Here is a 22778-nt window from a genome sequence, read left to right on the forward strand (position 1 = left end):
CATCACAGACAAACTGAATTGGTCCACCCACACAGACAGCGTTGTGAAGAAGGCGCAGCAGCGCCTCTTCAACCTCAAGAAATTCGGCTTGTCATTCACAAACTTTTACAGATGCACAATCGAGAGCATCCTGTCGGGCTGTATCACCGCCTGGTACGGCAACTGCTCCYCCCACAACCGTAAGGCTCTCCAGAGGGTAGTGAGGTCTGCACAACGCATCACTGGGGGCAAACTACCTGCCCTCCAGGACACCTACACCACCCGATGTCACAGGAAGGCCATAAAGATCATCAAGGACAACAACCACCCGAGCCACTGCCTGTTCACCCCGCTATCATCCAGAAGGCGAGGTCAGTACAGGTGCATCAAAGCAGGGACCGAGAGACTGAAAAACAGCTTCTGTTAAACAGCCACCACTAACATTGAGTGGCTGCTGCCAACATACCGACTCAACTCCAGCTCACTTTAATAATGGAAATTGATCAAAAATGTATCACTAGCCACTTTAAACAATGCCACTTAATATAATGTATATGTATATACTGTACTCTATATCATCTACTGCATCTTGCCATCTTTATGTAATACATGTATCACTAGCCACTTTAAACTATGCACTTTTATGTTTACATACCCTACATTACTCATCTCATATGTATATACTGTACTCGATACCATCTACTGCATCTTGCCTATGCCGTTCTGTAACATCACTCATTCATACATCTTTATGTACATATTATTTATCCCTTTACACTTGTGTATATAAGGTAGTAGTTATYGAATTGTTAGGTTAGATTACTCGTTGGTTATTACTGCATTGTCGGAACTAGAAGCACAAGCATTTCGCTACACTCGCATTAACATCTGCTAACCATGTGTATGTGACAAATACAATTTGAATTGATTTGAACTGACTCTGGTACTGCCCAGTCCACCATTTCATAGAAGATAGACTAACATGCAAGCAGAATCCATGAAATTACCTAAAAATTCCATAGAAATAAACAGAGAATATAGAATCAAACACATACCAATTAATATTCCAAATGACATACAGTATTATCCTCATGAACGACTGACAAATGGAACTCATTACTTGACCATAGGCTTGAGACTTCACAGCAGACACTGAAACAGGACCTGCTTTCACACAACATCCTTCCATGTAGACTACTTAATTTCATTCCACAATGTTCATCTATTGAAGCAAGGAGGATGTTAAACTAAAACTAAGAGACATATTTTACTAATATACGCATAATAAATCTAGGTACTACAGTTAGTGTCCCTTTAATGATGAATAATGAATATCAAACATACTATGCCACCTTTTAGCATCATGAGATGAGGTTCTCGAAGCTAACAACAGGCCATAGGGGTATGTTCAGCAGCTCTACCCTGTTACAAGAGCACCCTTATACAAGGTCATGTACAGTATGTACCGGTATATACATTGCAAATGGGTTTTGAATGGTGTAGAATCTCAGCGATGGGATTTGCTGGGGAACCAGACGATCTAAAAGTCCCAAATCAAATCTGTTTTGGATCATTTCATTTTGTACACCAAGACACGCAGCACAGTAAATACATTTATCTCACTCTCCACAAGATACATGGAACGGAATTATCCCTGTGTAGCTGAATAAAAAGGTGCCTCGCCATTCAGGAAACACAGGGCCTTGCTTTTACTGAATACATTATACATTTCCTATCAGCCTTTTGTAGTGAATGCACCCATCCCCACTAGGCTTCTAGTCCACGTATTGACTAATGGAAGAGAACAAATCACACCGTGAACCAGTGAAGTTTATAATATGGCTAATGATTGTAAATCCATTTGTCGAGGTGAACACTGCCCCGGTGAACTGATGCAAGCCGCTAGAGAAGGGACAGCTTTGTCAAAAGCAGTCAAGCGCCACCAAATATGAAACATCAAGGTCTCTTGCMGACAGTAGCGCAGCTGTGCACTGTTCATATCCGCTCACCTTATTATTTGTGCGTAAATCCTCTCTGCCAAGCGTCATGCTCGGATTCCAAAAACTAATTTAATTCTAGCTATGTGGCAGGGTGCAGGCAGGCACCTAGCAAGCCATGCGTTAATGCTTTAGCATTAAATGTGTGAGACTGCGATGCACTGTATGTAGCCTGATGAGCTACTCCGCAGCTCTCTTCAGGCCACTTTGCCAAAGTAAGGTTTCAAAAAACAACCAGGTAGACTAACACTTTTTAAAACGGTGGTAACATGAGAAGGGGGATTTTAAGCTTATGCGCAAATTTAAGTGGCACGTTTAGAGATTGCAAGAGCAATTTWWWAWWWTMTATTTAACTAGGTAAGTATTGCAAGAACAATACAAAAAGCAAAATGTTATTTAAATTATAGATGTTTTAGAATACAGACAGAATATGTGCACAATACCATTTGAAGAACATATGGATTTTTTTCCTGCATACAGCTACCACAGGAAAACCATGGCACCTAACTCATACTTTATACCCGAGCCACAGCATCCACTATCAAAATAAGTCACTCAAGTACCATCACGCTACCATAAACTATTAGTGATTGAACCTTCCATGACTTCAACTGAATTGCATGAATTCTTGGACAGCCTTTGTTACAAAAAAAAAGTTAAAGTAGTATACAGTTACATAAAGGTGTAACTATTAATAGCTCAATTTGTCCCTGAACCTTTTACTACAGTGGGCTAAAACAGGGTCACAGTGTTTCTTGGTAGTCTTAAACAAATCTACTTTGAAACAAAAGTATACACCTCACACACATGGATACGGGCTTAAGAAAAATACACCTGTACCATGTTAGATATAGAGTTGAAATGTATTAAATTTTGAGTTTGCATCCCAATATTACACTTTATATACACATCACAGAAGACTGAAATATAACAAAACCGTTTGACATAGAAACACAGAACTTTTGGTATAACAAATGTTTGTTTATTCCTTATGAAAAATCTTAATAACATTCCACCCATAAGGCCATTAGGGAATTTGACTGCAGGAAGTGTTTTATTTTTTGACTGCAGAAAAGGCACCATTACTTTCCCTTGGCCTACCAGGGGGACCCATTTAAATTCACAATGCAGGTCCCTCTCCTCTGGGTCTCTAATTGACTCTACATTTAGCCCGCAGAGCTTGTTACAGAGCACTGGGAGAGAGGGGTGACGAGCTTGTACAGGCGAGGGCAGAGTGAGTGAAAGAGGGTAGATTGTATAGGGCACAGTGAGAAGGATGGAGGAGAGCACAAACACCATTACTGAAACATCTAGGAGGGTGGGTGGGGGGCACAGGGTATTGTGGACATGCTGTGCGTAGACTTATGGAAGTAAATTCTAAAGGAAAATAATCACAAGGCAGTGTTATAATTAATATTGTGCTGCATTTATATTCTAATGCCATTATCCAATTTGATCAAGCATTAAACACAGTCCATCTTGATTAGTTTGTACATTAATTACAAGCCAATATATCCATCTACAAACCAAAAGCGGACATGTTTTGGGAGGAGAAAATGCTTGACATTATATACCAGCTTAGGCTGTGGAAAACTCCAGGAAAAACCTAAATAAAATTGCATCCAGTGACCTTGAACACATCAACCTTGTATATGCAAGCCACTTCACACAAGGGTTTAAATAAAGACAGGATTTTGCCTAAGCAGTGCAATTGTAAACTGGTAAAGATCTCTGGGCTACTTTGAGTAGATAGTCGTGCTAGGTTTGTCTGGAGTGCTACATGAAATAGCCATAGAAGCTCGTAAGCTCAACATTAACTACATATAGTATATTCAAATCTCTCAACATTGAGCACATTTCTAAATATGAAACTAACTTAATTGATCACATTTGACAAGTTACACTGTGTAGAATTCACTAATATTGTATATTTTGTGGTCTGATGTGAATTGAATAACCAATAGAGTAAGTATGTGATAAAGATTTGAAAGAAATATTAGCAATTTCCACACCACTTTGGTTATGGGCAACCAACATTTTTCACCTGTAATTCAGCCAAGAGGCCTTACAAGACAGGGTGGGCTTTGGGTAAATGGAATCAAGCGTATTCCAAGGCAGTGCAATACAACTTGGGTTTTGTGTTTACTTGCTAGCCTCTGCCGAGTCCCCAACAACCGGATGTTCTGGATTTCAAGGGAAATGGAAAGAGAGCCTGTAACAACTTCCACTTTTGGACGTTAACAAGGCAACACTAACTTAATTCCTCCTCAACATTTACTGGTTTGGTTGAACAGTGCAGAAGAGAAACTCCCGACAGTGTTTTCTATTCTCGTCAAGACCACTATGTAGGGGATCTAGTTTCAGGCATTTATTGTACACCTGCTACGTTAGGTTAATCCCTTGTGGGCAAAAACAATGACATTGCTTCTGTGGCAGCTAGGATATTTTCTGGTCATAGCAGGCAATGGGCCTCGCAGAAGAGAAAAAAGGGAGGCAACACCATTCCCAAACAGACTATTTCAAAATGAATAGAATTGCACCAATAACAGCTTTCAAACGGGGAGAAAAACTGTAGATACATCACAGCAATGAATTAGAAAGAGCATCCAACTGTTCCAAAGTTCAGGTTTGAGAATTGTAGTCCCACTGTTGGTAAATCCCAAGATTGAGGTTAAGGTCAAAATTAATATTTTGCTTGTTATTGTGTTGCATTTGTCAACCAACAAATAAGCACAAACGAGAAGATCTTCATATTATCCAACTTTATTACTACGTACATGTAAAACAGAGGACAGCATTGAACATTTGAGAAGAATAGAAAATCATTATTCTTGGTAAAAAAACATTTGACTGGATGGGAGCTTTATTCAAATCTACATAGTGAGGAAATGTTTTCAGGGATGTTTAAGAATATCAGGCATCTTGGAAGAAAGAATCCAAATCCTCTGTTATTTCTGCTGCCACCTCCTGAGGGAGGTTCCCTGGTCCTGGTGTTTGGTGAGGGGACGGGTTGGGGGGTTTGGTGGCGGGGTTGTCCTCCCGCTTCACTTCCACCTTCACCCCAGCCCCGGGACCGCCTAGCAGCTTCTGGCTCTCCATGAAGTACTGGTTGGGGTGATTGAGTGAAAACCCAGAGTCCTCAATCTGTACACAACAGAAAAAGGTTTTGTTAGGTGTCAGACGYTAAAAAGAATACCTTGGACAGAAGTGTCAGAAAGACAACTCTGCTTCAGTTATTTAACTAATGGCATTGTACTGGTGTTCTGGCTTTAAAAAAAGTCTCCCTGATTAAGGCGTCAGCATGTTTCAATTCGGCTGGCGCCTAGCCGAACCCTTAAAAGACCTTCGCTTGAAATACAAGAAATAGAGCAGCAATAGTACTGTTTGTCCATTTTGAGACGCTGTAGCCAGTATACACCTCAAAATAGTCTAAGATAACAAAAAATCTTCCATTAATTTTGACGTTTTTGGCYAGGAGATCTTAGTCCGCCAATTTTACATCTAACTAAGATGTTTGGTGCAGTATTTCTCAATTAAAAAATTTAAAAGAGTATTGAATCCCTACTGACCAATCACCGATGAACAAAAACGCCACAAAATGTCGTCATAATATATGTACGAACTCTTGCGAACTTTTTACACTCCGAAGCATGAGGGCAATTTAAGTCCCTCACCTGCCATCACCTTGAGAGCATTGTTCAATTCCTTTGTCTAGCGAGGCAAATGCAAGCTGACTGCTCGACCTTATTTGAACCAGCGTGGGTCCACATGTACGCCTACATATCTCAGCAGTACTTGATGGGAATAAACTCCTTACAAAAACATAGAGAGAAACAAGTTCCCTACTCATTTAAGAAAAAAAAAACATCTAATTTCTCCTGTTAACTGTCCTGTCTCTGTTCACTGTCTGTGCATTAAACTTATTAAAGAGTTGAAAAATCTCAGAGCCACAGGTTTCACGAGTACAGAACTGTGCAATCCATTACACCCGGATCTGTCTCAGCATTACCACATAGCACTTGGCCTTCTGGATGTGACAAATGACAAATGCATAAACATGAAACAATCCGAACCCAAGATCAAAAACAAATCAATCTTTGAATAATTTTGCTGCTGCAGCACCCTCCRGCTCCCATAATCCGAGGTGAAGCATCTCGGAGCTTGCCATTTCATTACTCTTTCTATTGTTTGATTTATTGCTCCTGTGTAAATATTTAATCAGTGAAGTATTATATTTTGACCTTTAATAAACGCTGCCAAGGAGGGAGGAACAACAGATCTATCTGTACAAATCCACAGATCTAGAACCAGGTAGGAGATTAGGGCTGGGAATTGCCAGGTACATCACGATACAATATTATCACGATACTTACGCGGCGATACAATATGTATTCTGATTCTCACGATTCTATATGTATTTGCGAGAAAAAAAACTTCCAAAAAAGAATATGGCGAACAAGCTATAGGTTAAAAAAATACAGGCGTTTTGGCGCAGGTACAACTGACTAGCGCTAGTCAGTTGTACCTGCAGTAGCAAGAAATAGGTAAATATCAATAACATTGCGAAATGTGACTATCAATTTCGACCCCCATCACTATAGGACGTGGCAGATACTTAATTCTCCCAGTGGCAGGTAAAGGAGAAACGAGTTGGTAGTCTTTGTGCACCATGATGACTGTATCATTTAAAGATTAGGGGTCGTATATTGGTGGGATTGCCCATACCCCCCACACAAAATAACTATTCTTTCACAATGCGTATTAATGTCACAAACATGCATTTTGGACGACAGGACTAAAATATGACTCATGAATGTCATAAATGTGGATTTTTCATTTCGGAGGTGGTGGGGGGTTCCATTTATCTTTCAAAGAGCACGCTGTTTATCAGAGCTGCCATCTTATTTATTCCAGGGGAATTATCCCTGGGACCCTCTGACTGTACAGCTCCAGGCTATTAGTCAGCACCTATGACCCAGAGCACCGTTTCATTCCTCCAGAGGGTCCAATGAATGATGATCTTGGAAAGCAATGACAGAGTTTACTGAAACACCATTAAGAGGCATTTAAATTGTTCTCTGTGACAATGTGAGTATATTACAACAAGGAGAAACAAGCCCCACAAATATGAATCATAACCCTTAGGTTAATTACCAAACGGATAAATTGCAATAGTGGACTAGATTAAGGACATCTATGATACTATCGAGTATAGACATATACAGTTGAAGTCGGAAGTTAACATACACCTTASCCAAAWACATTTAAACTCAGTTTTTCACAATTCCTGACATTTAATCCTAGTAAAAAAATCCATGTCTTAGGCCAGTTAGGATCACCACTTTATTTTAAGAATGTGAAATGTCAGAATAATAGTAGAGAGAATYATTTATTTCAGTTTTTATTTCTTTCATCACATTCCCAGTGGGTCAGAAGTTTACATGCACTCAATTAGTATTTGGTAGCATTGCCTTTAAAAATGGTTTAACTTGGGTCAAACGTTTTGGGTAGCCTTCCACAAGCTTCCCACAATAAGTTGGGTGAATTTTGGCCCATTCTTCCTGACAGAGCTGGTGTAACTGAGTCAGGTTTGTAGTCCTCCTTGCTCGCACATGCTTTTTCAGTTCTGCCCAAACATTTTCTATGGGATTGAGGTCAGGGCTTTGTGATGGCCACTCCAATACCGTGACTTTGTTTTCCTTAAGCCATTTTGCAACAACTTTGGAAGTATGCTTTGGGTCATTGTCCATTTGGAAGACCCATTTGTGACCAAGCTTTAACTTCCAGAATGATGTCTTGAGATGTTGCTTCAATATATCCACATACTTTTCCTCCCTCATGATGCCATCCATTTTGTTAAGTGCACCAGTCCCTCCTGCAGCAAAGCACCTCCACAATATGATGTTGCCACCCCCGTGCTTCACGGTTGGGATGGTGTTKTTCGGCTTGCAAGCATCCCCCTTTTCCTCCAAACATAACGATGGTCATTATGGCCAAACAGTTCTATTTTTGTTTCATCAGACCAGAGGACATTTCTCCAAAAAGTACGATCTTTGTCCCCATGTGCAGTTGCAAACCGTAGTCTGGCTTTTTTATGGTGGTTTTGGAGCAGTGGCTTCTTCCTTGCTGAGCGACCTTTCAGGTTATGTCGATATAGGACTAGTTTACGTGGATATAGATACTTTTGTACCTGTTTCCTCCAGCATCTTCACAAGGTCCTTTGCTGTTGTTCTGGATTGATTTGCACATTTCGCACCAAAGTACGTTCATCTCTAGGGGACAGAACGCGTCTACTTCATGAGCGGTATGACGGCTGCGTGGTCCCATGGTGTTTATACTTGCGTACTAATGTTTGTACAGATGAACGTACTTTCAGGCGTTTGGAAATTGCTCCCAAGGATGAACCAGACTGTGGAGGTCCACAATTTTCTTTGAGGTCTTGGCTGATTTCTTTGGATTTTCCCATGATGTCAAGCAAAGAGGCCCTGAGTTTGAAGGTAGGCCTTGAAATACATCCACAGGTACACCTCCAATTGACTCAAATTATGTCAATTAGCCTATCAGAAGCTTATAAAGCCATGACATAATTTTCTGGAATTTTCCAAGCTGTTTAAAGGCACAGTCAACTTAGTGCATGTAAACTTCTGACCCATTGGAATTGTGATACAGTGAATTATAAGTGAAATAATCTGTCTGTAAACAATTGTTGGAAAATTTACTTGTGTCATGCACAAAGAAGATGTCCTAACCGACTTGCCAAAACTATAGTTTGTTAACAAGAAATTTGTGAAGTGGTTGAAAAATGAGTTTTAATGACTCCAACCTAAGTGTATGTAAACTTCCGACTTCAACTGTAGGTCTTGTAAGTAAGGCAAAGAAGTTGAGTAGAGCTGAAGCCATTAGAAGGCTCTGATGGGAGTATTACCTCAACCAATAAAGATAATTTAGGCTGGTAACCAGAAACAATGTGACCCACCCACCCAAGGGTGTAGCTAGGTCCCTGCAGACACATTGTCCTTTGCTTGGCTGGGAAGTGTTCTCGTCAAGAAGCAAAGTGACTTTCATCGGACTGACTTTCAAAGTGACTTTTGGCTCCAACTCTCAAACTAGCAACAAATGGGTCTTGTGAGTTCTAAAGTTTTAATGTGCAATGATGAAATGGAGTTAAAAAAAGAACACGACTATCATAAACGTGCCCAAAATAGGCTAGGTAGTCTAAAACCTTATTAAATCACAATCTTTTTTTWATCATAAATCTGTCCTTTAAAATATTTTTGGGATATAAATATAAGTGCTTTACATGTACTTTTCCTGGGTTATCAGATTGAAATGTGATCCGAGGATATTAGCTTCTCAGAATAAACTTTGCACCAGAGCGATGGCAAACATTCTGAAAAGTTTACCTCCAACATTCACATCAAAGACTGCTCCCTTCTCTCCTTCTCCGACTCAGTCAAATTAAACTGTCACATAGCAGATAGTCAACATTTACATCTTGGTGCTACGTGCCCACATTCTCATCAGGATTCTGTCACTTCAGCTGCGTTGAACGCTGAGGGACAGGGGCACGTGTTAAAGAACTAATCCTGACTGACATCTCTAGATTATTGCTTTCTCACTGAAAAAAATAAAAAACGCCATCACTCTCCCCAGTCTATCAGTCTGTAGAGCTTCCAATTTAAATACAATAAACAGTGCAGCACGGAAAATCACGCGAATTGTCAACACGTATCGGAGACGCGCTTCCACTCATTTGCTTTTCCCAATAGCACTGACCCCAAAAATTATTTTATGGGTTGCTGGAAATAACACAGACGTATGTAAGCAATTGCTATGATCAACGTGCATAACAGCACACCCTTACAAGACAAAGAGCAATAAGAACAAGTTCTACACTGCTTATTTCCCATACATTTTTTCTCCCTCCTAAATAAGGACTGAATATTAAAAGCCTTGAATGTGACTGAAACTGCTGATCTAAAGGTTCTCCACTAAAAGGTATTAGATCAAATAAATGTCATTTATTAGGGGCTAAATTCATCTAAAGTGCCATAATTAACCCATACAAGTTAAACGGATATGACAGCTAATGATGGATGTGATTACAGAGCTGGAGGCCCCTCCCTCCAGAGGCTTCATGCATATCCTGCGGGGCCCTTCCTCCGGTCCCCACAATAGCAGGCAGGCCGCCCCAATTACATCCGGCACCAAATGAAAGCCGTCCTTACACTGTGCGTCAGTTCAAAGTACTTCTGGCAGGCCAGCTGATAGTGCATTCCCTTGACCAACTCCAGGATCTGAAAACAAGAAAAGAAAGCAGGGGGAATACAGAGATTAAAGAGGTGTTGGGGTTAGAGAGAGATCTTGAATTATGATTTGTATACAACAGGAATGTTGTTGCGTAAGAGCGGATTTGACGTTGACCAATCACGGTGACTAGCAGTTATAGATGGGTTAGCTGACAATATCACGAAAATGATGTGCGCTCTTCCACGGGGTAGAAGTCAGCGTGTTGTTGTGATTCTGGATGGCCAGATTGTTAGCAAGAATGACAAGAAACTGCCATGTGGGGAATCTTAAGTGGCTCGTTGCAGATAGTTTCATATTGTTCTTGATACCATGTCTTGTTTTGAGGTGTTTTGACTGGTTTCATGTCAATGCTAATATGACAAAAATTTGCAAGTTAGCTAACCAACAACTGTAACAATGTATTTGAGAAACAAGTGCTCATTGTGCAAATGTATTGATGTTTTCAATAAACATTGGAGACTATACATAGCTTACATATTGTCAACAATTTAGGCCATTCCTTATGTTTTGCCCCATAGTTGCACACGCGTTATTTCTGTTGCTGAACAACCAACCCGTCTATATGCAGTTTAAGGAACAACTTTGCACGATGGATGAAGTGCTTGTGTTAAGGCCCTTGTGTTTTGTGGGTGCTAATTATGGAGCGACATCATAGTGTGGCGTTAAAATGAGGCTCAAGGTATTACTGGAAATACACTGAACACAAATATAAACGTAACATGTTGGTCCCATGTTTCATGAGCTGAAATAAAAGATCCCAGACATGTTCCATACGCACAAAAAACGTATTTCTCTTATTTTTTTTGGCACAGATTTGTTTACATCCCTGTTAGTGAGCATTTCTCCTTTTCCAAAGATAATACATCCACGTGACAGGTGTGACATATCAAGAAGCTGATTAAACAGCATGATCATTACACAGGTGCACCTTGTGCTGGGGACAATAAAAGGCCACTCTAAAATGTGCAGTTCTGTCACAACACAATGCCACTGATGAGGGAGCATGCAATTGGCATGCTGACTGCAGGATTGTCCATCAGAGCTGTTGCCAGAGAATTTAATGTTCATTTCTCTACCATAAGCCACATCCAACGTCATTTTAGAGAATTTGGCAGTATGTCCAACCGGCCTCACAACCGCAGACCTCGTGTATGGCGTCATGTGGGCGAGTGGTTTGCTGATGTCAACATTGTGAACAGACTGCCTTATGGTGGCGGTGGGGTTATGGTATGGGCAGGCATAAGCTACAGACAACGAACAAGCAATTTGAATGCACAGAGATACCGTGACGAGATCCTGAGGCCCATTTTCGTGCCATTCATCTGCTGCCATCACCTCATGTTTCAGCATTATAATGCACAGCCCTATCTCACAAGGATCTGTACACACTTTCTGGAAGCTGAATGAGGTCCCAGTTCTTCCATGGCCTGCATACTTACCATTCATGTCACCCATTGAGCATGTTTGGGATGCTGTGGATCGACGTGTACGACAGTGTATATCAGTTCCTGAAAATCCAGTAAAATCGCACAGCCATTGAAGAGGAGTGGGACAACATTCCACAATCAACCTTACAGTGACGAGCCCCTAACCAACAATGCAGTTGAAAAAAAAATACAGATAAGAATTAGAAATAAAAGTAATTAAAGAGCAGCAGTAAAATAACAATAGCGAGACTATATACAGGGGGGTACCGGTACAGAGTCAATGTGCGGGGCCACCGGTTAGTTGAGGTAATATGTACATGTAGATAAAGTTATTATTCAAGTGACTATGCATAAATGATAACAACAGAGAGTAGCAGCGGTGTAAAAGAGGGGGAGGGGCAATGCAAATAGTCTGGGTAGCCATTTGATTAGATGTTCAGCAGTCTTATGGCTTGGTGGTAGAAGCTGTTTAGAAGCCTCTTGGACCTAGACTTGGCYCTCCGGTACCGCTTGCCATCCTATACACCGAGTTGTGAATATATCGRCAGGTGCACAAATTCACTATAAACCTTAAGGAGAGATTAAACACCAATGTTCCACTTCCCACTTGTCAAATGGGTTTCTGGGGTTCCTAACACAGACAATAAAGTACCCTAGTCGCAGAGGGGATTGAATGGCACATTAAATCACGCAGGGTGTCATCCGAGTTCCTTTACACCAGTTAAGGCAGGACTTTTACGCTTTATGGTGCCTCTTCTACCATTCACAGGGTGCACGGTTTTTATTCCTATATTTCTCAATATGTTGGGGGGAAAAATGCAACAGATTGACAGACTTTCCATATTGGTGCCCATGACTAGCTTTTCCAGCTCCAAGAGCCAAGGTGAAAGCACTGCCAATGGCTGCCCTTCTGAATGACAGACAGGTTAGCTCACATTCTTAGAGGGGGGCATTGTCACATGTCAGTGTCTGGCCTCTGTGGCATGCAGTGTCAGTTTTAAGGAGGGGCAGCCCCAAGTAGACTGGGTGAGTGAGGACTGATGTTATGCATATGAATCACTTCCCACTGATTTCTTTCACTTTGGATTCAGTCTCTAACATTTAATAATGCTGCCTACAGTGGTTGCTCAACTAAAGGTTTTGCGAATATGCTGCGGGACTTAGAGGAAATTTGTGGTTTAGTACTGCGTCACTACTTCATTGCTCCAGATCAGAGCAAGGGGGAGTTAGAGCACTGATTATGCTTTTGGATCCCAAGGCGCTACTGTGTCTGACAATGAATAGGCGACATAAACCAAATAGAAACTGATAATTGTGCACGACTTCAAAATTGAATTTCAATTAATTGAATGATGAGGATGAAGGTAATTGAACTTAGAACAATAGTGTAAGAATTGCTATTCCTCTGTCACTTATGTTTTTGTTACTACTCGTCAGTACTACTTACTAAAACTGTTGTTACACTAAGAGAAACTTGGACTTCAATTAGCGTGTGGAAATGTTAGGATTATTTTGCTCTTACTGTAGTATTGTAGCCTATTCCCGACCGGTCACGTTGTACAGCGCCATTATGGGCTATTAGCAGGACAATAGACTCTTGTCAAGGAGGGTAGGAAGATAATTGTATTGTCAAATGTATTTCTTAGTTAGGTTGGCTGTATCACAACCGGCCGTGATTAGTTGCAATTTCAGTTGAATCCACCAAAAAAGACAGAACAAATAATCCAACAAAAATTGTGGTTAAACTGAAATATACTATTTAATTWAAATAACTATCAATTGGAACCTTTAACAAATGGAAGGGGGAAATATAATTAACCCTGTTTTTCACAAGTGTTTTTTTGGCTGTGAATTCTGCAAACAATTTTTCTAGGATGGGCTATTAGCAGCTATTAGCATATATATATATATATATATGTCATATTGATCATGGCTCCCGAGTGGCGCAGTGGTCTAAGGCACTGCATCTCAGTGCAAGAGGCATCACTACAGTCCCTGGTTCGAATCCAGGCTGTATCACATCCAACCGTGATTGGGAGTCCCATAGGGCGGCGCACAATTATTATTATTATTTAATTTAGAATGATATAAAAGCCCCTTAGATATTCTCACAGACCATATTTGCCCTAATGAAAAATGCCCCTTTGATATTAATTTAGAATCTTCCAATCCTCTAAATGTAATTATTGGCAGAGAGTCACATCATTGGAACTTCTTTTTTTATAGATATACTGTAGGCCTACCGTAGYCAACATGAGTCTTAATAGTGTTGAGTACTGTGCTGTTAAAAGTGATGTAGGTCTTATTTACTTAAAAAGCATATTGAAGTTAGAAGCAAAAGGATTTGAAGCAATAGCCTACCCGCTGTGGTCAACTATTTCAGCACCGTTTCACACTGCTCTGAGACTAACATGGGGACTGGTCTTGATAAATCAATTAGACTTTTATTTTCACTGAATCTCTGAATATTGGTTAGACTACAATTAGGGTGTGGAAATGTTATGCTCTTAGTAATGTAGCCTACTCCCGACCGTCACGTTATACAGCACCATATTTTCCGTTTCATCCTAACGGTAACTGAGGGTTTAGTTTTTCTTGGAATAGAAACACCATGATATTAATCAAATTAAGCTACATTTCTTAAAATCAATTCCATATACTATGTTAAAAAAAGATATATATTTTTACATTCTCTAGTACAGCCAATATTGAAGGTTATCAAATGCTTCTCAAAGATGCCCTCGTGGTCAAACTAGCACTAATGGTAACAATGCCTGACAATTAAATAACGTGCCATAGAATTATGCGGCAGCCCGCAAGGTGTGCTGCAATATGACGCAACTTTTAAAGGWAGAACCACTGTACATACCGGTCTCTCTGCTCAGGAACATTGGCCTCCTGGGCCAAACCTCACACAGTGTCAGCGTGTCCTCCACTCAACTCTGAGTACTACTATAGGGGTTGCTGAGGGCGACAGGGAGTAAATGACTCATTTAATTTGAAGAGGGATAAGCTCCCTTTGGGTTGGCTGTCCACTTAAATTAGCACGCTATCATCTAGTCCTTCCCTACTGCTCAATGGATTGCTTAGTACACAGATTATTTTAAATATTGATTAGCCTCTCACTAGTGTGTGGTCTTTAGACTTGACTCTGCAGATTTGTACATATAATCTAGATTCTATTTCTATAGATTTGAATACATAGACATACCTGGCATGAATAGGCTACTTTGACCAGTGCTTAGAATGGGCTGTGCTGAATGCTTCAGCACACAGTAACATTTAAATAAACAACCTTAAAACACTCAGAATTGATCTCATATACATGCACTAGAGATATGTCTAGGAGCTGTATACAACCATCCATTTCAGGTCTAGACTGTTCTTTTTGTGGGAAATAATCTTGTGTGGAATGTTTAAGTGAAATACAAGCATAATGTTTGCAATGACAAGCGATCTGCTGACAATTATTACTGCAAGTGACTCACTCATATTATTTTTCGTTTTATTTTTTTAAAGCTTTGAGCTCTATTTATCGACTTGAATGTTTTTATGGTCCCATTTTCAGTAAATAAATGTGGAAATGTATCAAATTCTAAATATAGCTTACAGGTAGGGATGGACGATATATCGGTGAACATATCGTAATCGTCCGATATTAGCTAAAAATGCCAACATCGGTATTGGCCGATGTCTAGTTTAACGCCGATGTCAAAGCTACCGTGCATACCTATATAACGTAGGTACATGACGTAATGACGCCACGTAAAATTCTGCGATACATGTGCTGCACAGCATTCCTAACCTAGCCCACAATGTCTGCTGTGTGGATCGAGCAGTCAACAAGTCGAGCAGTCATTTGAAAGAGTAAGAACATTTCAGCGAGACAACGCAAAGGCGAAATCCATCAAAGCCAAGATAATGGAAATCATTGCCCTTAACAATCAACTGCTCTCTGTCATGGGTGATGTTGGCTTTCGCCGACTGGTCGAGCACTGGTACACACTATCAAGGGCGCTATTTTTCAGATGTTGCCCTACTGGATTTAGACAGTAATAGCGTCACTGGTATTAGCTTCATGACATACATACTATAGAACCCCTTTTGGGTCTTTGCATGTCAAAAAAATATTCAGTAGCACTGTCAAAGTTGTACAACCAGCCTGATAACAATGACCAGTAGAAACTGCAGTCATTTTCATTACTCTTAGCAATGATTTAGGAATCCTTGTGAGTAAGTAATAGCTAGGTTGCCACTTGTTCGCCTATTGAAATTGAACTTCAGTTCATGAAAATAAATAAATCATTATTTATAAATAAATTCTTAGTTATAATGACGCCTACCCCGGCCAAACCCGGACGACGCTGGGCCAATTGTGCGCCGCCCTATGGGACTCCTAATTACGTCCGAATGTGATACAGGCGGGATTCGAACCAGGGACTGTAGTGATGCCTCTTGCACGGAGATGCAGTGCCTTCGACTGCTGCGTCCATGTGTGTGTGTTAACTATTTAACTGTACTGGAATGCTGTACAGTTAAAAGGATTCTAAAAATTTTTATAAATCGGTTCTTGGTATAGTTTTTTTTGGCAAGGAAAATATTGGATATTGGTATCGGCCAAAAATGTCATATCGGCGCATCACTAACAGATATATGGCTCTCCCCTTCTACATCGTCTCTGTCCATACAGCCTGTTGGGTTCTCCATACATCGCAAGGATAGGACGAAAAAACCCTGGGAAAGTAAAGGTGGAGGGGTATGTTTCATGATTAATAACTCATGGTGTAATTGTGGTATCGTACAAAAACCGAACACATTTTGCTCTCCCGATCTGGAATACCTCACCATCAAATGCCGACCCCATTACCTCAAAAGATAAACGGCCATGGCCATAACCAATGAGAATGATATCCCCCATCGTGACACCACGGTGGCACTCAAGGAACTATACGGTACTTTAAGCAAGCTGGAAACGGCATATCCTGAGGCCGCATGTTGTAGCTGGGGACTTTAAAGGAAATCTGAAGAAAATTCTCCCGAAATCCCACCAACACATCACTTGTGTTAAACACGGAGAGAATATGCTTGACCATTGTAGCCATCCTGGAAGGGAGAATAACAAGGCCCTCCCCCCTATAGGCAGAAATTAAAGCACAAAGAACCTGTGGTAAGAACTGTTCAACGTTGGTCTGACCAGTCAGAATCCATGCTATAGGACTGTTTTGATCACAGACTGGGATATGTTCCAGGTCGCCTCTGGGAATAACATCGATGACTACACTGACTCTGGGTTCATCAGGAAGGGCATAGAAGATGTTGTTCCTGTGGTGATGACTAGAACCTATCCAAACCAAAAACCCTGGACAGATGGCAGCATTCACGCAAAACTGAAAGCACAAACCACCTGCATCAATATACTAAGGGTTTTGCCGTTTCTAAAATAACGTATTTTGGTGTTTTTGGAGCCTTTGTTCATGTTTTTTCAGGGCCTCCATACTACACAACGAGGATTAGGAAGTGACTTGCTGTTTGGGGTAATCACAAAAAAGGTTTCTGGACTTCTCGTTTAATGACCTCAGCCACTCGAGCCATATAGCAGACAGTGATGGTACAGGTGCATCAGAGTAGYCTTTTGTAGMCTACAGTCCAAGCTATGTCTTCCAATGGTGTGACTGCTGTCGGCATCCAAAGATGATCCAACTGGAATAAACGCTTGGAGGTAAGGATGAAAGCAGTGGTGTAGTCCACACCCATACAGATATCACTTATTACTGTTATCTACATAGTGCATTGATGTGAATCACACTGCTGCTCTCTCATTTAGCTATTTGCGCCTTACGGATTGTGGTCGTTATGGATGGCTGTTCACAAATCTAGATGTGTATTTGACCACCTTAATGGTTGAATTCAAGAAGTTAAGCTGCCTATCAATTATTGTTTTTGAAACCAGTGGACAGCCAGTGAAAAATGCGCTTCTCGGCAACAGCTGTTACAGTGGTTGAATCCCAGCCTATGGAATAAAAGTGTGGCATTTATTGCTCAATCTAATTCATGCTGATAAAAAAATAAATATCCATGGCCTAATGGACCACTGCTCAAACTCACACACTTGGATTGCTTATTAAGTCTTTATCTTCCTTAAGTCTTATAGTTGCCAAATCTATTTTGGACACAACAAAGAATGTAACTTAAATGCCTCATGAGCTTAGTTCAACTGTCACACTCCACGAGAACCCAAAATATAAGCTTGTTTTTCTCCAATGTTTGTAAACATCATAAACAAAACCTGTATAGCTCATAACATTGTTAAAACAATGTTGATATCATGGATGGTCAGTCCTTGCATCGTAGCTTGTTTATTAATCTGAGAGTGGTGCCTGCGACGAACCATCAAACAGGCAAAGCGTAAATACAGGGCTAAGATTGAATCATACTACACCGCTCCGACGCTCGTCATGTGGCAGGGCTTGCAAACTATTACAGTCTACAAACGGAAGCACAGCCGCGAGCTGCCCAGTGACACGAGCCTACCAGACGAGCTAAATCACTTCTATGCTCGCTTCGAGGCAAGCAACACTGAGGCATGCATGAGAGCATCAGCTGTTCCGGACGACTGTGTGATCACACTCTCCGTAGCCGACGTGGTAAGACGTTTAAACAGGTCAACATACACAAGGCTGCGGGCCAGACGGATTACCAGGACGTGTGCTCCGGGCATGTGCTGACCAACTGGCAGGTGCTCTTCACTGACATTTTCAAACATGTCCCTGATTGAGTCTGTAATACCAACATGCTTCAAGCAGACCACCATAGTCCCTGTGCCCCAGAACACAAAGTCAACCTGCCTAAATGACTACAGACCCGTAGTACTTTTAAAGGCTAGTAATGGCTCACATCAACACCATTATCCAGAAACCCTAGACCCACTCCAATTTGCATACCGCCCAAACAGATCCACAGATGATGCAATCTCTATTGCACTCCACACTGCCCTTTCCCACCTGGACAAAAGGAACACCTATGTGAGAATGCTATTCTTTGACTCAGCGTTCAACACCATAGTACCCTCAAAGCTCATTACTAAGCTAAGGAACCTGGGACTAAACACCTCCCTGCAACTGGATCCTGGACTTCCTGACGGGTCGCCCCCAGGTGGTGAGGGTAAGGTAGCAACCAACTGCACACTGATCCTCAACACTGGAGCTCCCCGGGGTGCGTGCTCAGTCCCCTCCTGTACTCCCTGTTCACCTACGACTGCAATGGCCAGGCACGAGTCCAACACCCAAGTTTGCAGACGACACAACAAGTGGTAGGCCTGATTACCGACAACGGAGACAGCCTATAGGAGGAGGTCAGAGACCTGGCCGGGTGGTGCCAGAATAACAACCTATTCCTCAACGTAACCAAGACTAAGGAGATGATTGTGGACTACAGGAAAAGGAGCACCGAGCACGTCCCCATTCTCATCGACGGGGCTGTAGTGGAACAGGTTGAGAGCTTCAAATTCTCTTGGTGTCCACATCAAACAAAAACTGAAGGTCCAAAACACACCAAGACAGTCCGTGAAGAGGGCACGACAAAAGCCTATTCCCCCTCAGGAAACCTAAAAAAGATTTGGCATGGTTCCTGAGATCCTCAAAAGGTTTACAGCTGCAACATCGAGAGCATCCTGACCGGTTGCATCACTGCCTGGTATGGCAAATTGCTCGGCCTCTGACGCAAGGCACTTCAAGGGGTAGTGCGTACGGCCCAATACATCACTGGGCAAAGCTGCCTGCCATCCAGGACCTCTACACCAGGACGGTGTCAGAGGAAGCCCTAAAAATTGTCAAAGACGCCAGCCACCCAGTCATAATTGTTCTCTCTACTACCGCATGGCAGCGGTACCGGAGTGCCAAGTCTAGGACAAAAAGGCTTCTCAACATTTTTTACACCCAAGCCATAAGACTTCTGAACAGGTAACCAATGGTTACCCGGACTATTTACATTGTGGTCCCCTCTTTTATGCCCCTCAACCCCTCTTTTATGCCTGCTGCTTGCTACTCTCTGTTTATCTTATATGCATAGTCACTTTAACCATACATCCATGTACATACTACCTCAATTGGCCCGACCAACCAGTGCTCCCACACATTGGCTAACTGGGCTATCTGCATTGTGTCCCACCTCCCGCCAACCCCTCCTTTTACGCTACTGCTACTCTCTGTTCATCATATATGCATAGTCACTTTAACCATACCTACATGTACATACTACCTCAATAAGCCTGACTAACCGGTGTCTGTATATAGCCTTGCTACTCTTATTTTCAAATGTATTTTTACTGTTGTTTTATTTCTTTACTTACCTACACACACACCTTTTTTTCTCGCACTATTGGTTAGAGCCTGTAAGTAAGCATTTCACTGTAAGGTCTACACCTGTTGTATTCGGCGCACGTGACAAATAAACTTTGATTTGATGCTCAGGTAAAACAATTTTGCTAATCTATACTTCCATATTTCCAAGTCCTATTCTWGAAGATCAAGGGGTATAACATTTATTGGAATGACTGGAATTCTGTGTGTTTTAATGTAAAGATATAATTTAATCATATTATCTTATGTAGTAGAAAGCGATGGGTTAGAAGAAGCCAAAATAACCAACCCATAACATTTTTAKATCCATATATGGCCAGCTATATAAACTTTAASATTGATTTATCCTGCAATAGATGCCGTTCAATTGGTAACATACATTTATGTCTTCTTCTAATGCCTCTTAAGGGGAAAGTAATCTAAAAGTAACAGAATGTAATCAGATTACGTTACCAAGTTTGGGCAACACAAAACTTACATTACTGATTGCAATTTTGGACAGGTAACTAGTAACTAGCGGATTACATTTAGAAAGTAACCTACCCATTGCTGCGCACAAGTAAAACAAAATGGATCTATTACCGGTGTGATCATATAGCCTACCTCAAATTTGGAAATATATATATTTTTTAAATGGCCAGAACAACAATGTATTGGCAGGGCAATTCAAGCAAAACCAATATGCGGTGATAATGTATTAGGCCTATAGCTGGTATGGGAATAATAATGCATTTTATTTTGTAATGTTGTTTCTTGCGTCAAACACAACATTTTCAGTCACCTTGTCTGAAGGACAAGTGGATAAACAGGTTAATGTCAAGCCCTGCATATTTTTTTCAAAAGTCTCATGGAATGTAGTACTACAATGAACACCACACATTGGCTGCTACTGTACACTGAATGATAGAACAGCTATTTCCATGTTCAAATGTTATGGGATGCATTTTCTCCATTGTTTTTGTTGGCAGGCCACTCTGGTAGGCCTACATTATGATCAAATAGCCAACGTGGCCTTCTTGACCACTTAAAACTAACTTAAAGCAGGTACAGCCTCAGTGTTCATAGTAAACGCACGCTGGAAGTTGCACACATTGTTCAAGTTGGCACTCAGCAGACCTGAAATTTGCTCAGTGCTGAACATTTTTTGAGGGAACATTGGACATAAGTGTGTCGTGTACTGGAAAAGGGTCTATATTCCATAAACTTAGTTAGGCAATTACATCTATCAGGACACTTCCAAATGACATTGGAAGATTATATTTCTAGATTATACTGTGGGCTGTTAGGCTGCGTGTATATGTTCTTCATACGAGACTTTGAACAGTGAACTTTATGGCCCAATTAAAAAGGGGACCATGAATTAAATTAACGTCCTGAAGGTCCATAACTCCATGAGAACGCTACGGCAAGACCTTACAACTTCATTTCATTACCTGCACCATTGAACCCAGTTTAATGTGTTGAGAGAACACATTGAAAGTGCTTAAAAAGAGCACTTGAAAATATGCCCCGATTCATTTTAAAAGACACAGATGCTAAGGCGGTCAAAGCTGTAAACTCACTGAGCTGAGCTGCTCATATATAAAAKCTGGGCTCTAGGCTGGAGCACTGCAGATTTCAACTACACCCAGAATATCAATGCTAAAACTACTCACATACCTACCAAATACTACTGACGAGGCTAATGATCTCTGAGGAAAATTGCATCTAAAGTCAACTGAAGAAAATTTGATTTGAGAAAATTGGTTAACCCTGTATTAGAGGTCGACCGATTATGATTTTTCAGRGCCGATACCGATTATTGGAGCACCAAAAAAAGCCGATACCGATTAATCGGCCAATTTTATTTATATTATTTGTAATAATGACAATTACAACAATACTGAATGAACACTTATTTTAACTTAATATAATACATCAATAAAATCTATTTAMCCTCAAATAAATAATGAAACATGTTCAATTTGGTTTAAATAATGCAAAAACAAAGTGTTGGAGAAGAAAGTAAAAGTGCAATATGTGCCATGTAAGAAAGCTAACGTTTAAGTTCCTTGCTCAGGGAAACTATAATCTCGAAAACAAAATTTTAATTCTTTCAGTGAAATACGGAACCGTTCCGTATTTATCTAACGGTGGCATCCATCAGTCTAAATATTCCTGTTCACATGGCACACCTTCAATGTTATGTCATAATTACGTAAAATTCTGGCAAATTAGTTCGCAACGGCCAGGCGGCCCAAACTGTTGCATATACCTTGACTCTGCGTGCAATGAACGCAAGAGAAGTGACACAATTTCACCTGGTTATTATTTCCTGCTAACTGGATTTCTTTTAGCTAAATATGCAGGTATAAAAATATATACTTCTGTGTATTGATTTAGAAAAGACATTGATGTTTATGGTTAGGTACAGTCGTGCAACGATTGTGCTTTTTTCGCAAATGCGCTTTTGTTAAATCATCCCCTGTTTGGCGAAGTTGGCTGTCTTTGTTAGGAAGAAATAGTCTTCACACAGTTCGGCAACGAGCCAGGCGGCCCAAACTGCTGCATATACCCTGGTCTTTTGCAAGAGAAGTGACACATTTTTCTAGTTAAAGAAATTCATGTTAGCAGGTAATATTAACTAAATATGCAGGTTTAAAAATATACTTGTGTATTGATTTTAAGAAAGGCACTGATGTTTATGGTTAGGTACACGTTGGAGCAAC

At 40.8% G+C, this 22778-nt stretch overlaps 1 protein-coding gene across 1 annotated transcript in view; it reads right to left on the reverse strand.

The window, feature by feature from the left end:
* Nucleotides 1-4723: 4723 nt before the first annotated feature.
* prim2 (DNA primase subunit 2) overlaps nt 4724-22778 on the reverse strand; it is a 111178-nt gene continuing 93123 nt past the window's right edge. Inside the window, exons 13-14 of the mRNA XM_024136222.2 lie at nt 10205-10273; nt 4724-5120 (exon numbers count right to left, since the gene is read on the reverse strand). Coding sequence (XP_023991990.1) covers nt 4890-5120; nt 10205-10273 — 300 coding nt within the window. The 3' untranslated portion in view covers nt 4724-4889. The remainder of the gene's footprint in view (nt 5121-10204; nt 10274-22778) is intronic.

The sequence above is a fragment of the Salvelinus sp. IW2-2015 genome, unplaced genomic scaffold (genome assembly GCF_002910315.2).
Source record: "Salvelinus sp. IW2-2015 unplaced genomic scaffold, ASM291031v2 Un_scaffold809, whole genome shotgun sequence".
Lineage (NCBI taxonomy): Eukaryota > Metazoa > Chordata > Actinopteri > Salmoniformes > Salmonidae > Salvelinus > Salvelinus sp. IW2-2015.